At 45.1% G+C, this 17,463-nt stretch overlaps 1 protein-coding gene across 1 annotated transcript; it reads left to right on the top strand.

The window, feature by feature from the left end:
• The first annotated feature begins 7,514 nt into the window (after window positions 1-7,514).
• On the top strand, window positions 7,515-9,575 carry LOC119392968 (glycine-rich protein). The gene is made up of 2 exons (XM_037659860.2): window positions 7,515-7,583; window positions 9,253-9,575. Exons 1-2 carry the CDS (start codon window positions 7,572-7,574, stop codon window positions 9,496-9,498), a joined length of 258 nt encoding a protein of 85 aa, XP_037515788.1. The 5' UTR covers window positions 7,515-7,571; the 3' UTR covers window positions 9,499-9,575.
• Window positions 9,576-17,463: the final 7,888 nt, after the last annotated feature.

Raw genomic sequence — 17,463 nt, forward strand, 5'->3', positions numbered from 1 at the left:
ACTCAATCAAAACAAACATGAGTGCAGTCATCATACGAAACCTGTCTATATCCCCTGTAGATGTAGGTTTATATATGGCTTGTTATATCGGTTTCTTGTTTGTGTAACAGAACCCTGATATCGGACTGAAAACGGAATTGTTTTATAGATTTGTCAAGTAAGCTGTTATTTACAGTATTTTATAATAGCAAACTCATGTGCGCGAGTCATAACCACCTGACTTTTGAAACAGTTTCGAACAATAGCTCATTGCGGAAGTAATTGAAGCCCTATTGATATCGCGAGAAGCTGTGCTGCATAATTACTATACAGTAAGTCTATGCAGAGTAACTTGGAAAACAAGAAAAATTACTTTATTTTTTTATTGTTTAGGTGTCTATCTTGTGATACCTAGCTTGAATGGCGCCATTGGAGGATATAAGCTACTGTTAGGCAGATATCACTGAAGATACGTCTTTATTGATAACATTGAAGGTAGCTGAACAAGAGATATCCACGTAAGGTAACACCGCTTTGCATTTTTCAGTTGTGCCTGCTGGTGATTTGCCTTATACTGGCAACTGCCGTGGCGATTAAGGGCTTCGGCAAAGGTTTTGGACATGGTGGAGGATTTGGCCATGGAGGAGGATACGGACACGGAGGATTTGGTCACGGAGGTTTTGGCCACGGAGGCAAGTTTGGAAAGTTCCACGGGTAGTCTCCGACAACCAAGCATGAATTCAACAGAAACCCTTCAGACCTGCGCCAACCAGAGTTCCAGGAAGACCAGGAAACGAAAAAAAAGTACAAAGATATGAAATCATGATACAATAAAAATGTCTTACTTCTGTATATTCGTGTCGAGAGCGCAGCTCTTCCGGGTAATTTAGTCATAACATACAAATTGATAATTTATCTAGTACCCAATTGCCATAATGGCACGCGCGCGTCTTTTCCTATTTTCAGGTAACTGACCCGTTACACGTGTAACCTCTGCCTTGCGCTGGCCGCGCTGGTATTTCGTACATTGCCGAATATTTTAGATATTTCTGATAAGCTTGTGCACGGAACACGAACAACAGAGTCTCGTCTAGAACAAAAGCGGCCACCAATGACAAGGCTGGATTCTTCGATGCTTTATGTAGAAATGCCGACGCGCCTTACCGCTGATCAGATTACCTGATATCCGATGTCTGTGCTTGCTGTTTTCGCTGCACTTTGAGTCGTGCTTCTTTTACTGGGCGCAAGTTCACCCGCTAAGGCGTTTCTACTTTACCAGCCGCGTTTTGCATTCGTCAGCGTTACAAGCACGTGACAATATATGCCTTTTTTTTTACTCTGAGGGACATGAAAAAAACTTGGAGGGTGCTTTAGCTTCGCCTTCAAGAGTAGAACGCGATAACGTAATCGGGCCCCGTGCGCATCGCCTTGGTGCGCATCGCCTTGGTGCGCATCACCTGGCGTGATACGCTTCTGCCACGCAATATTACATGCGTTAGGGAGAGTCCTTCCAGTACTTCTCATTCATATAGTGTTGCTTTCCAAAGTAGCTTCAACCAATAGCATGGTTCTGTCGTAGAACATCTGCTCGCCACGCAGACGGGCTGGGTTAGATTCTCGCTCGAACCGATTATTTTCATTACTTATTTTATTTGCATCTTTCTCGATTTTTTGGTCACGGACAAGAATATGATTTTTCGCTCACAACCAACGACGCCGACATCGACGCCTACACCGGAATTTCTGCAAAATGAGCTCCTTAACGCTGTCGCGTTAAAATGAGTACGGTTTACAAAAACACAGGCAGCTATTGGCAGCTAAACGTTGTTGACGTTTCACTTCGAAGATATATGTAAGTAAAGTTCTGGCAGTTGCATTAAATTTGTTACCTTTCTCATTATTGTGCAAATTAAAGTGCGCCATCGTAACAACAATTGTACACAAATATACTCTAATTTCAGGTATTGCGGAAGAAAGCCCAGATTGGGTGGCGTTCTTGCCGCTACTTCGTTCAGGTGGTATTTTGGTGCAATCATACCGTAACATCCAAATAACTTTCACAGAATTTCGTTAGGGTATTATTTTTAGCAAGTTATTAGAAATGAGGGAAAAAATATTGCGCAGCTTGCACTAAGTCGCGCAAGGCGTGGTCACAGCAGAGCTGGTGGGCGTCCAGCTGGTCCTGGCTTGGCTTAGCTTTGACCTTCTCACCTGTCTCTTTCCCACACCTTGCTATGCTATACTAAACATGGCTATGCTTGCTCTCTCTTTTCCCCCCTTTTTTGTGTCTGTTTTCTTCTTTCTCTTTCTCTGTCTCTGTATTTCTCTGTCTTTCTATCTTTTTCTGTCTTTCTTCCTTTTCTTTCTCTCTAATTTTCTGTTGCTCCCTCTTTCTATGTCATTCTTTATCTCTCTCACTCTGTAATCTTTCTCTAGCCTTCTATCTTTTAGCAGCGACGCTATTCTGAGTCGAGGTTTTCATGTCCGCCGCCGTGGTAACGCTGATCATAAACGGGTATGTGCCACAGAAATTGGGTAAATCCCACTACTCACCATTTGTGCATTAAAAATTAAGAAGAAAACTTGTCATCAAACGGATATGCTTCACTGTACGGCCTATCAGAAAGCTGTCATCATCATATGATGAGAGCTTTCGTATATATCTACGTATATATCTGCTCGTACTGATCACCCACTTAAAGTGCGCGAGTTCGCTTCCAGAATTAACCTTTTTAAATATTCATTTTTCCCGCGATCAATTAAGCAATGGAACAAACTACCTGAAGAAATCGTAGCCGCGTCAAGGGAAACATTCGCCACTGCGCTTGAAGATCATATTTTATCGTAGCCTGAGCACAATTTAAAGTTGCCTACACTTTCGTTTGATCTTTCTAGCGATCTAAGTTCGAGTTCTCTTTTTTTCCCCTCTCCGCCTGCATTTATCTGTGGGTATATATATATATATATATATATATATATATATATATATATATATATTATATATATATATATATATATATATATATGTGTGTGTGTGTGTGTGTGTGTGTGTGTGTGTGTGTGTGTGTGTGTGTGTTTATTATATATAATTTGTTTTCCTTGCTGCTGTATCTTCCCACGCGTCAGTGTTTATTACGTATCACCCTTGGATGCTTTAGTATGTATCTGTATTTCTTTTATGTACACCTCAGTGTTAATGGATTGTCGCCCTTCTGCATTTCGAAATTGTTACCTCCCTCCTGCACTAATGCCCTACGCGGGCGCTGTAGGTACTCTAAATAAATAAATAAATAAATAAATAAATAAATAAATAAATAAATAAATAAACTGTTATGTACTACAGAAATGTGGTAAATCCCACTACTCACCCATGGCCCACTAAATATGAAGAAGGCAACTGTTGAACATTTGTTGTAAACCTGTGTGCAAGAGTGGTATGGTCAAGATGCAATAAACTATATAAGAAAACTGTCACCATCATAAACGGGTATGTACCTCAGAAATTGGGTAAATCCCACTACTCACCTCTGGTCCACTAAGAATGAAGAAGGCAACAGTTGAAGCACCTTTGTAAACCTGCGTATAAGAGTGTTATAGTGAAGATGCAATAAAACTATATTATCACCTCAAAACTTAACAAGGAGTGTTTAATAAAGAGCAGCGATACAACATATCTGAAAGACTTGCAAAACATAGAAATTCGTTAGCCTGACGAAGGGAAGGCCACCAGCTTCGATGTTTCATCAGTGACCGCGAGGCGGAGCTGGTTGAATCTTTCGTCGATTTCTGGATTTCCTTTCTCTCTGTTTCTCTCTTTCTCTTTCTTTCTATTTCTTTCTTTTTAAATATCTCTAGCTCTCTCTCGCTCTCTCTCTCTGTACTCGTTCTGCCCTCCTCCTCACCCTCAATTCCCTTTCCCACATTGTTGCTTTAGTATACTATACGATGCTATGCTATGCTGTGCGAGCGTGCCTGGATAGCCTAGTGGTTAAGAAGTTCGTCTCCACGTCGTGGGTACGCGGATTCCAATCTCGCCTCGCCAGGATTTTTTTTCGCAAGGAAGTTCTCACTATTAGATGCGAAGCAGCTCTTTGACTAGCCTGTGTAACGCTGTCCCTCCGTCAGCACAAACGCGAGGCAACGCGCTTCCCTCGGCGCAGGTGTTGGAGCGGTGCCAAGTAGGTCACGCCGCAGCTGGGCGTTGACGTCACGCTCCCCTTGCACGCTTCCCTCGCAGGTGCGCGCGTACGTCACTCTCTCCCTCACCCGCCGGAGCGCCCGCAGCTGCCGGTAAGCGTTTGTTTGAAACGCAGACACGGGAGGCGAGCGGGCGTTGGAGCCGGCAGCTGCGGGCGCTCCGGACCAGTAAACGCTACACCGAGTTTCGTTTCATACGAATCTTCCAGCGCTCACCGCAGCACCCGCGTTAGCGCCGTTCAACCCGTGAGCCACCCGTGCGCAACGCTGCTGCTTCGCACCCCATCAGGGTTCCCTTCGGGGAGATGGTCCAATTTTTCTTCCTTTCGTTTTCTTTCTTTCTCTCTCTGTTTCTCTCTTTCTCTCGTTCTGTACTAGTTCTTTTGCCCAGTAGAGTTATTGCATCCCCCGCCGGACAAATCAGCACACGTGTTCTGGGAGCGAAGCCGAAGATGATGAAGGAGAGGAAGAAGAGAGCGCGCACCGGTTCAAGATGACGATAATTTTCTATCTACGACACATGACAAACCTCGAGCATAACAGCTCTGCTGTAAAAACAAATTGCCATTTTTTGCCTCCCGTTGCAGGGGCACGGCTAAGCGCCTTTGGGGAAACGGGAGGGGATTAAACATAAAAGTTCATGAAGAGATAGAAGCCCAACATCTCATTGTTGGCGCTGCTGAAAATCTTGAGGCTGCACTTTCAACAATATTTCTGCGAGGCCCTGCAGAGGCCGCCACTCCAGGAATGCCCGTTGGACGCGTATCGGCGACCGCACGAGTAAGAGAGAGTCCTCCACGGTTGTTGTTGGTATAGTACAAGCAAAAGCTTTCATTGTGCGGCAGACAGAGCGGAACAAGTGCAGGTGATATGCCCTAGCATTTCCGCGTCGCCGCATCCGCTGCACGCAGGTGATGAGCAGCGTCCCATGGAGTGCTTCCGTGCCGCCGGCCTGGTACTGCCGGTGCGCAGGCGGAGGGGGAGCCAGCACTCAGCACACCTTGCCAGTGTTATTAGATTAGTGCCTCACGTGTAATCCGCAAAATAAGCATTGTGAAATAGTAACAGCGCGATATTCTACACGGGGACAAAACAAGAGACACAGCGCTTGTCTGTGTTGCTTCTCTTGTGTGTCCCCGTGTGGAATATCGCGCTGTTACTATTTCACAATGCAAACCCAACTAGCCCAAGACTTCACTTTACTAAGTAAGCATTGCACTTGTCCATAATCTGTCACACTGCACTCGTGACAACACCTGTTGGATGCGATTCTTGTGCGGCATAGTTTTCGCTTCATATACACGTATGCACATACTGGCTAGCTAAGGAGTCTGTTTACTATCTTATAAAATGAAGAGATCGAAGGGGCGGTTTGGGTGAGTCGTTATGCGTAACGGAACATTTTCCGCTGGCCGACATAGACAAATAAGGCGCGGTACAGGACGCACGAAGCACATCGTGTGAACAGAGCAGGTGCTCATGACGAACACTAACAAAATATGTAACAAAAGTGTGAGCTGGTGCTATGAAAAAGGTATAATAAAAATAATGCTTAAAAAAGAGTCATAAACCGTCATACATCTTAGGAAATAAAATGACCACATGGGCGACTTTGCACATTTTGCGGAGACGGCAAAATATGCAAAACGTCATCACTTACATCAATGCGCCAGTTTGCTCTGAATATGCTTTGCCGTTTGTATGGCGCTCGCCTAAAGAAAAGAAAAGAAAGAAAGCCGCGTTTATTTATTGAAAACGATCCTTACAACGTGAAAATGCCTGTTAGTTCATCTTAGTTTCCGTGTCCCACCAATATTCAATTGTGGGGACTGAATTTGGTGGACAAATGTCAACCAAATGCAAACGTTGTTAGCCAAATTTTAAACTAATGACAACGTAAGAGTCATCAATTCATTACCACTAATAGGCCTGACAAAACATCAGCATTCAAACGCAGTTTCTGCACGTCACTTACATAATATTAATTTCTGGTGTTTTGCGTGCCAAAACCACGATATGATTACGAGGCACGGTGTAGAGGCGGCCTCCAGAAATTTCGACCAACTGGGGTTCTTTAAAGTCCACGGGACTGTCGCACTCAGCCTCCGTCGAAGTGCGACCGCCTCGGCAGGGTTTGAACCGGCGTCCTTCAGATCAGCAGCAGAACACCGTAACCACTGCACCACTTCGGTGGCTTACTCAGTAGTAGCTACTAATAACGATGTATAAGTGACTCTTTAAACATAAGTCGCCATTGCCTTTTCTTTTTAAGGATCCCGTAGCCGGCAGCAACGGCTCTATGCATGTCACAAGTGGAGCTAACAAATATAAGCTTGTATAGCGCGCGTTTGCACCACGTTTATGTTCTTGACGTGGTCAAAATTGCTGCAGACTCTTTCATTATATGGCGTGTCTCAATGAGCCTGTGCTGCACTGGAATGGTAAATACCACAAATATGAGCAAGAATACCGTAGAAAAAGCATTCCTCGACCGATCCGCCGGAAAGCGAGAAACATGACACAGTTATTACTACCATACTTTTATCGTGACTCGTGAGTGCTGAGTGCTACAATTAAACCAGAGCAGTTTTACCTTGTAACTTCTCAACCGAGTTAACTATTATACTAAAGGCGGGAAGAAAGCGATACTACAAAGGCTGCCAGTTTCTTATTGTTTTGTACGATTAACGCTCGTATCGTATAGCAGCGCCGGCCTTCCACAAGCCGGGACTTTTGCACGCCTCCTTCTCTCGGGCAGCACATTCTTTTTTTCTCCTTTGCATACGAGGCTCTGTCAATATTGCGCTCGCGCCTATTACGGGCCAAGTGGCACATGCACCCCATACGCACACAGTGAGGCGGCACGGTGCGTGCACGCAAGAGCATAAATAAACCAAACAACCAAACCAGGTCATCAGCGGCCGAGACGCCCGCGAGAAACAAACGTCGCAAGCACACCGGGCGCTACAAGAGCGTCATTTCACAAGGTGCCTTTACGACGCAACACAGTGACGTCGCCTTGCTTTTGTTGTCACTTTCGCGCCGTTTTGCGGACGCCCAAGTCTCGCGAGCGCTGTGAGGGCGTGGTCGCCGCGATACTGTGTTTTCATAATTTCGCGAACGCCCGTCCTAGGAACGCACCTGGCGCGGAAACAAATAATCGCGCCGCTCTACTTCGAATATAGCGAGACTCTAAAGGGGTGAGAAGTAAGGGGAGTAAGGGGGATGAGAGGGGAGAGGGTAAGGGGAGGTGGGAGAAGGTTACCGTGCACTGTGTTTTTTTCTGTGGGTGCCCGCTTTGGTATATAAGACCGGCAGCGCGAGCAGTAGACATCGAGCAAACCAAAGGATCTTGTTCTATCAGCGAACGCCAGCACCACTCCCATTCGTCCAAAATGAAGGCCGGCGTAAGTGTCACGGGTTACTGCAACCTGTAGGTGGGAAGCGCCGCTCGTAGCTACCTACTCCGCGCTGATATTTCTGAGCCTGGATCAATTCTTTTGTTCTCTAAATTGGTGCGCACGCATGGAACGAGTGCCTGTCACTTTGTCCATCACGATCGCCGAAAAGAAAGCAGTCAGGCTGTATACTGACCGTCAATAAGTAGCTCTCACTGGGTGGGGCATATGACAGCGAATAACGAGAACCGAAAGGTCTGACAGACAACAAATGAAACATTTGCATTACCAAAAATATGTAAAAAAAAAACGTCCAGTTAGCCCACATGAGCCCTTTTGTGTATGGTAATAGGTTGCGTAGAACAATAGCAAGTTCATTTTCGTGCACTGGCTCTTACGATAGAGGTGCCTACGTTTAGTGAAGACTGTGTAAATTAAAACAAGTTTAAGAGCTATGAGCTTCAAACATCACACTTGCTCTAACAAATGCGCTACGCTGTTAACAGGCCCTACACACACGATAGTCAATGTGGTGGTAGAAGTTGCCACCTATCTATCTGAGCTGCTATGTAAAATCATTTTGTTACTCTATCAGCATGGAACTAACTATATCCACATGGATTAAAAATATTCCGGTGAAAGAAATCATTTATCACTAAAAGGTGAGATAAGTATTGCTCATTGGGTATATACCAAAATACCACTAATGCTCCTCAGTAATACAGGCGTCTTTTATTGTAATATAAGGTCATGGTCTCTCTCTCCATCTCTTTCTAAAAATGTTCAAGTCAAAAGAAGAGTATCACTAATTTTCTTATTTGCTTGGTGCCAGTAGCTTCATTTTGCAATGGTGCTTTTAAAGTGATTGCCAAACACAGTTATTCCGTCTCTGCTAATATTACAGAGTATTTAAAATATGTCACGAGTGCTTGTTATGGAATAGCCGCATTCCCAAATGCAGTTATTCTACCTAAATGCACCGACACGAAGGAACTACTCCAGAAAATTACTAAATTTTTAGGTACTTTAATAATTAAAGTGTTTGAGACCTCCTGGCGGAGGAGTTATGCGTAATATACTACTCTAGCACTACGCTTTAGTGTAGAGAACGTGTTTGATCTGCAATGTATAGTCAACTGTGATCTGCAGCATACATAGTCAATGCACAGCTTGAACAAACTCGGCTGCGTCACCTACGGGAGTCAGCGGTACAATAATTCACTAATATAGTGGGAGGAGTACTTTGTTGTCAAACCGACATCAATTGTGCCTACATTAGCTACTACTATTAACTAAGACTGCATGGCGTGAACGAAAAATTGTGCCCTCCTCCTTTGCAGCCGCCCAGCAGTGCGCTATCGAAAGCAATCAGGCGCACTTTATTTTTTACTCTATCTTAAATTGCAAAATTGAGTCAGGCAACATAAACCCTGGTGTTGTTCCTTTTCCTGATTGTCATCTAGCTGGATGTTTCCCTTGTGGTCCTTGTCCTATTCGCTAGGAAGGATGGAATACGCAGCCCCAACAATCCCGACGCCGATATTTGGGCATCTTGCTGCGCTGTATCGAGCTTCACAGGCAATATGCAACACCCAGCAACCGAATTACGCGCGCCGCTTTCGATTTTGCTTCAGCTTGCTCGTATCCACAACCCACTTAGTGTTTTCTCTGATTTCAGCTTGCTCTGCTTCTTCTCGTCGCCATGGTTGCTGCCACCTTCGCCGGATACATTGGCTACGGCGGATACGGAGGCTACGGAGGCTATGGCGGCTACGGTGGCTACGGCGGCTACGGAGGCTATGGCATCGGCTACGGCATCGGCCACTACGGCGGATACGGTGGCTACGGCGGTTATGGAGGCTACGGTGGTTACGGCGGCTACGGAAAGTACGGAGGCTACGGTGGCTACGGCTACCACGGCTAAACGCGACGTTCACTCGCTCAACGCAGCCAAAGCATTCTGTACAAAGTCCACTGAATAAATTATGTGAGTCAGCAAAAGGTTGAATCACTGTTCGCACTGTTATGAAATTCATCATGGTGCATAACTCCCTTGAGACTTGTGTAGTGACAGGACGCCACTATAAGCACACACGAGCGCCGAGAGTATGAGTCACCCGAAGGCACAGCTTTCGCATTTTCTCAAGGACAGACAAAGGAGGAGGTCGAGAGAGACCGACTGCAAGCAGGACTAACTGTGTGTTGAGGCAGGCACACAGAATAAATTCGTCATGGTTCAGATCGTAATTGGCATATATTTATTTACGCCATGCATACCAGCAGTATCCGTCACGTAGAGTACACTCTCAGAAAAAATCGAGTATTTGGGGAGTTTATTTCTGCCACACAACTATAATCGTCATCTGGCTTGCTAACGTTTCCTTCCTTCAAAACCCGGCTCTCGTCACTTTCCTATCATGAATCCTATGTCACACTGATAACGCGCGCACCGTTCGTGACCAGGAAGCGCCGGGGCCGCGGTGACAGCGCGAGGTGGATGACGATTATAGTTCTGTGGCAGAAATACCCCCCAAATAGTCGATTTGTTCTTAGAGTGTAGAAAAATGCAGCCGGTGGTTTTTGCGGGTAAAGTGTGCAGCTCGGGAGTGCTTAGACTCTCCCCTCCCACCTACGTAGCGAGATAACATAAGGGAGGGTACTCCTGCCCGCCGTAGCTGACGCCTTTCGAGTTCTTGATGAATTTATAAAGACAAACGGACCGCGAATGAACTGCACATATACCTTATTCCCTCAGCTGAAGTATAAGATGACCCAAATTGTCGTCCCCGTTCATCATACTATTGTTTATTTTTTTACTTTCCTTCGTGCCGGAGACATCACCACATTATGCAGGTCCTACAGAAGATGAAAGAAGCTGCATATGGAGAATGAAATTCAATATTTACGTTATGTTATACTCTGCACAGCTCCTTAACGCGAGGTATAGGGCTTCGCCATCGATAATTGCAGCAGCGTTCATTTCAGGTGCGTGCTCCTATCAACAATAGGAATTGTTGGAGCTGTAAAATTTTGTCTCCCAGTGCTGCTCTATGCTCGAGGCACCTATCGCAAATAATTTTACTCCCACGTATATTGGAGTCTTAATCGAGGGATTTCACTTTTTAAATTCACAAGCTCCGTTCTTTAGATGCCATACTTTGCTAGCATCATTACAATCACGTTTGTAACATTTTTGTATACTACCATGCATAGTACGGTAATGCAACGACGTAATAGTTACAGCCAGGAAATGAAATTTCCTGATATCTTACATCACCGTGCCACCTGAAATTCAGCTAGGAACAAATGCATAAAAGACTTGACTGTATCTTCTATTGAAGTAGAATATTTGCTTGATACAGGACGTTCCTTTCATACAGATGCTTTTAATATTGTAATGTGCAGCGACTGTGGCGTTTTCTCACAGGAGTCACACGCGCCGGATATTCTTTGTTGCTAATCTAAAAAACAAACAGTAATCCAAAAATTCTGAATCATAGCTGTGAAGGCAATCATAATGAAAACTCAAGGTTGGTCATTCTTTACGCACCCCACTACTTTGTAAACAGAAAATCACACCTAATTTTTATTACCGCTCACCGGATTTCAACGCTCAGTTTATGCAATGGCCGCTCTGCAAAAGCTTAAAAGTAGCCCTAGTATGACGGCATAGTGAAACGCACCGTGTTGGAGCGCATCGTGTATTGTTATGTTCAAGATACAGATTGCTTATTGCTATTTTTCTCACGAAACGCTACGCAAACACCACATATGTGTAATAGGCGCTCGTTAGAGTATGCAGTGCTTTATGTCGCCAAACCCGTAAACAAATAATAGTGACAGTCTATCTTATGGGCATGCCCTGGCCGGCCCATGCAAAGATACATAGAGCGTTCCACAGACCCACAGAACGATATACAGAGAACAACTATACACGATGAAAAGCTTGCGCATTAGCTGCCCACATCCTAAGAACTTTCAGAATCGAAAAAGCTCGTTCATGTACTTCAGAAAAACACGAAAAGTTGGATTTCTACATGTACAGCGCGTTCGATGTACGGTTTTTAGCCTTACCCAAAACACCTGCTCAACAGCCAGGTGATACATGGTGCTGTGATTATGATATGGTGGTGCCTGTAAAGAAAGAAAGCTCAATATCAACAATTTGTGGGACGGAGAAAAAAAAGGCGTGCCACATATTTGCAAAAACAGACATTTAGTTAATAACTAAGATGCGTTCTTATTGTGATAGGTTAAAAAATTTAAATTTGTTTGTGTTGCACGCCCAAACAATTATATGATTTTGATGTACGCCTTAGTGAGGAACTCCGGACAAATTTTAACCACAGGGGACTCTGCCGGTACCCCTTTCACCCAAGAGGAAAGGAATAGACTCATTAAGGTAGAGGACCAGATCTCTCAAATCCTCGTCGTCAAGAGGCCCCGCGCGAGGGCCGTTATGTTTAACCTGATGGTCCCCGAGTGAGCCTAGCGTAACCGAATAACGTTGTTTCACACTTATATGTAATAATAAAGTTCTTTCACTCACTCACTCACTCACTCACTCACTCACTCACTCACTCACTCACTCACTCACTCACTCACTCACTCACTCACTCACTCACTCACTCACTCACTCACTCACTCACTCACTCACTCACTCACTCACTCACCCGGGACTCTTTAACATGGAACTAAATTTAGAACACGGGCGCTTTTGCCATTTTGCCCACTACGAAACGCGGCCAACGTGAACGGAAAACGAGCCCGCGTCCTCGAGCTTAGCAGGGCAACGCGTTATCCTTCAAGCTATACCACCATGGGGGAAGGTCATCAATCGGTATTCATGAATGATAAGCGGCGTGTAATAGTTGTCCAGAGAACAATGGTGAAGAGAAATGTTCACAGTGACCACTACGATACATACATAATTAGCAAAAACAACGACTGAAAATACAACTGCAGGTGAAATAATTTGAAACACAGTGTAAATTCTTGTACACCTAGTACTTTACCGCGCTACGGGTTCAGTCCAACAGTCTTTCTTGGTGCCGATGTCTCGCCACCCAGAAAGACTGTTGGACTCAACCCGTTGTTGGAAGAAAGGCTGTTGGAAGAAAGCGCCGCCGCCATCCATCGTAGTTAGTGACCCATAATGAAAGAAAGCAACATCGAAGTTGCCGTAGGGATCGAGCCGGGACACTCTACGTTGGAGTCAACACACTTACAGTGAGCCATGCCAGTTTCGTTTCCCTTTATTGCATGAAATATTGTCTGTAGCCTAGGTGTTTGCAAGGTCCTACGGAAAAGAACCCATCAGAGACGTCCGGCTGTGTCAGTAGTCACGTGTGCTGTCACATAGTTTCACCTGTTGCACTGCCATCACTCAGTCTTGCGCCAGGTGTCGTCGCGACATGTGAATTCATGAACGGATGGACGTTTTAAAGCTCCCGCAAATTACAACCATTCAGCCATAGTTCATACTCATCATCATTATCATTAATTTCACAAGTGAGCAGCTACGCAGCTGCACAGGCTGCGTTGCAGTTGCTTTGTATCACGCCACGTGTCACGTCATTCCGTTTGTGTACCTAGCTGATGCCTTCAGGCTGCCCACCCATTACAAAGGGCTCTCCCACATATCACCATCCCCAACATCATAATCATCATTGTGAATAGCGGACATCCATCGCGAAGAGTCATGAGTGCAGCTACACAGGTGCACATGCTTGCAGATCTGTGTTGCATCACACCCGGTGTGACGTCATTTCAACTGTGTAACTAGCGAGCGCTTTCAAGTTGCCCACCGATTACTAAGCGCTATGCCACTATTTCCATTCATCAACATCATCACAGACTCTCTCTTTAAAGATCACCACCTCTCACGAAAGGCTCAGCCGTAATCCATTATCATAATCATGAAGAGCGGCCTTTTATCCGTGAAGACAGAGCAGCGTGCCTAATTTACTATGATGTAGGGCCAGGTACGAGTGCCTTGAGTTGTGCATTTAGTTATGTACTCCACTTAGGAATATTCCAACAAAATAACGTTGCTTTGCTCTAGTTAAAACTCCCAGCAGCAAAACACCATTCTATCAATCAAAGCCTTTAGGTGTTGAGTAGGTGACCTCCGCTATGCAGGATCACGTCGAAGCTAGCGCTATACGGCTGTCTTTGCTTCGCTGGAGTGCCCTTGAAGGAAACGAACCGCGAAGAGAAGGGTACTCGGTCATAAACGGCTTCTCTGCAAGCTTTTGAACGCACACCACAGTTGCAATTAGCTTGGCGTATCTTGTGTACTTGACGCATGGTTGAGCGGTTCTCGTGCTGCCACGTCAGGCCCCACTGAATCGAATCGCAGATACAGAAAACCCATGACCTGACCCAAACAGAAGGAACATTTTCGCGGCTCTATCTTTGTGTCTACAACAGCAAAACCATTTCCTGTCGTCGCTCCCCACTCCACCCCCTCCCCCGGCCTTCTCTTCCCTCATTGGTCATTTTCAGTTAGGGACGTTCGCAGCGCGAGGCTACTCTTAATCGCACGCTCTCATTCTCCATTTCCGAAGAGCAATTTCTTTTTGGCCAGCCCTTGCCTTTATGTCACTAAATGCCGCGCATAATCACGAGGCAACTTATACGTGAAAGCAATAAAGCTTTAGGCTCATTATATGCACGTTGCCGTATTACTGACACCATTTTTTACGATTTATTACATTTTCGTGCGTGTTATATAATACACATCAAAACATCTGCTCGAACACTTTTCCAGTTTTGGTTGTTCAAAGATACAAAGCGCTCTATATCGACACTGCAAGTGTTACATAAACGTTAATCTCATTAAAACCTCGTGCGGATCACAGCGCCATTTCGCTCATGAAAATAATTCTCGAATAATTTCTGGTATTCAACGTTTTGAGTTATGTGCCGTTTCAGCAATCCTTACTCGACTTCATGCACGAAACAAGCTTACCCGTATACGTGTGACGTGTCTTCTTGTGTTTTGTTTTATGCATAAAGGAAAGCTATGGAATTACGAATAAAAAGAAATAATCTAAAAATACATGTATCATGTCATCTCTTTTCGGAAGTCATATGACAAATGTTATGCCCCACCCCCATAAACCTTCAAACCATTAGATTCTTATTTATTCTCTCGTTGTGGCAGTGAAGAATGACCCTTGAAACGAGTACTGACACGATTTTGAGACATCGTAAAAGGGACGTTTTACAGCGAAAGCTGTTATTAGATCACTACAAGGGCCGTTTCTGACGCCGTAGTTGTCCGCCGCCACCACCGATGTCCGTAACCACTATCGCGCGAAATAAAAAAAAAAACTAAATTAGAAAAAATTCGGCAGATCCCAGGTACCGTGGGAGTCGATGTTATGCGAAGCATGCGGCGGGAATGTGACTGTGGCGTAGTGTTTTTTTTACTGAGCGACACGTTACAAAATGACGCTAAAGATTTGCATAGATTTTATACGCACACAAATATGTTGAAGAGTCGCATATGTGTTATATAACCAGTTGCTTACGGTTGGGTAACGCTGCCAATCGCAAGGTGGGTATTACCAAAAGCAGAATCGGTAAGCTGATATGTGGTGCTTATACGTGTCCCGAGAACGCACGCACGTTTCACGAACCCGTGTGCATGTGTGGAAGAAGTTCTTGACAGTTCTTGAACAAGGTCACCATCACCGTGGTCAGTGAGCACCAGCAGCTAGTCACGACTTGTTATAGGATCCGGCCGTGATCGTGGGGACGAGGGGTCCATGTGTAATGAAGTATGTGGTATAGTAGAGCTGTTGGACTTCGTGGATGCCTCGGTCATTTCGTCGACAAATTGCCTGTCAATAGAGCCGGCGACATGCCGGAACCTGAAGCCACCCTTCGCGTTGGTGAGGTATAGGCCATCGAGGCTGGTCGACCTGGATAGTGCTACGTAGACCAACATCAGTGGATGGTGCTTGTCGTATTCGTAGACTACCTGGGCGTATGTGGCCTACGTAGCCTAGTCTACAAATCGGCTGTCAATGAATATGGCATCATCCTCGGTCAGCATGAGGCCATCGCCCAGACTCGTAAGAAATGAAGAGGACACTGTGTCGTTCGGGCGGACGAAGTGCACTTTGCGGTGCGGTAATGTGGATATCATATGTAACTATCGTCAATGTATTCCTCCGGGGCCGAACAATGCTTCAATATAGCTTGCTGAATCATAGGAATACAAACGTAATGTTTATAAGACTGCTATAAAAGTGGAGCCAACACTGGAACCACCGACGTTAATCTGATATGACGGCTGTATTTTAGGATTGCACATCGTAAGAGTATCATGTAGTGCTTATTGCTTTTTTGTAAAATTAGATAGCAAGCACCACAACCATAATTGACGTTGCACCGATATTACGCCTGGGTAGGCTGTTTTTCCAAACCAGTTTATATACCTGGCGTGGCTCAATGGTAGAATACCTGTTTGCCACGCAGAATGTTTGGGTTCGATTCCTGCTGGGATCCTAATTTTCATTCCTTCCATTCGTCGAGTCAACGCTGCCGATGTTGGTTTTACTTAACTCTCTAGCATTTAAGTTACCAATGTCTGTTCTCGCCGCTCCTGGGTAGATATAAACTGTCAATCACCTGTGGCGCATACCCGTACATTGCGGCCCGTGGTAAACGGGTATGCGCCACACGTGTCTAGTGGAAAGGGTTTGACGACGTACGCGACAGCATTTTCACGTTATTCATGTCATCACCCGACAATCATATTCGTCAAATCCTCTTACCCTTCCATGCCAGTTTTGGTCTACACCAAGTTAATGAGGCGATCATGAGAGCACCCAGACGTAGGCGGCTAGATAGATAGATAGATAGATAGATACGTAGATAGAAACGCTCAAAGTGCCAAAGGTTCGCTAAGAAATGCTTCGCATTTAAAATATCCGGGATGGAACAATGTTCGAGCCTGGGCGCTCTGCGTGGGAGCCCAGTATTCTACCTCAGAGCCATGCCGGTGCTTGAAACTGCTTTGCAAAAAGACCCTATACAGGCTTCATGTTGTGAAGGAACCGCAATAACACAAGTAATATATCGTGGTAGTACAGTAAAATAACAACCAGGCGTCACAAAACGCGAATTCTGTAACCAGGCGTCACACAATGCGAACTGCGCAACGAGTGGGTCGTTGATTGCTTCGAGCCCATTACAAAGGGCTCTGCCATAATACTTCGTCGTCATGAGACACGGCATGAACAAAGTGCACATAATGCTTTACAGGTACTTAGCGGGTACCACGGTTTTCCGCAGAATTGCGAAAAATGGCATAGTGGCTGCTTCCCTACTTCACCAAAATTATGATGATTTATAGCGTAGTGGGTCCTCGCAAGTGCACTTCTATTGGTTGCCAAGGAAGCCCATAAGGCTCCATGATCCATTTACAGTTCTCAATAAAGTTAATTCCCTCTCTCTTTCTCACATTAACGTATGTTATAAAGCGTGGTGGGAGAGTTAAATAACGACCGGGGGTCACACAATGCGAATGACGTAACTAATGGCTCGTTTAAAGCTTCCAACCCTGTACAAAGGGCTCAGCCATATTTTTTCATCGTCATCAACTGTCGCATCAACAAAGTGCACATAATATCTTACATATGGCATCTCGCTTCTCCGCAGAATGACGAATAATATCGTGGTGGGTGCTTCCCAACTTCAAAAAAAATTATGATTTGTGGCGTAGTGGGTACGTTGCTAGTGTACTTGTATTAGTAGCCACAAAAGAGTTTATAACGGGCTTTATAAATGCCGCTCTTCCAGCTCTCGCTGTGAGTGTGCTGCGCTTTCCGCGCAGGCCTGGCGTTTTTTGGTTTCTTTGATGTTCGGTGCTAAC

The sequence above is a fragment of the Rhipicephalus sanguineus genome, chromosome 5 (assembly GCF_013339695.2).
Source record: "Rhipicephalus sanguineus isolate Rsan-2018 chromosome 5, BIME_Rsan_1.4, whole genome shotgun sequence".
In the NCBI taxonomy this organism is placed as follows: domain Eukaryota; kingdom Metazoa; phylum Arthropoda; class Arachnida; order Ixodida; family Ixodidae; genus Rhipicephalus; species Rhipicephalus sanguineus.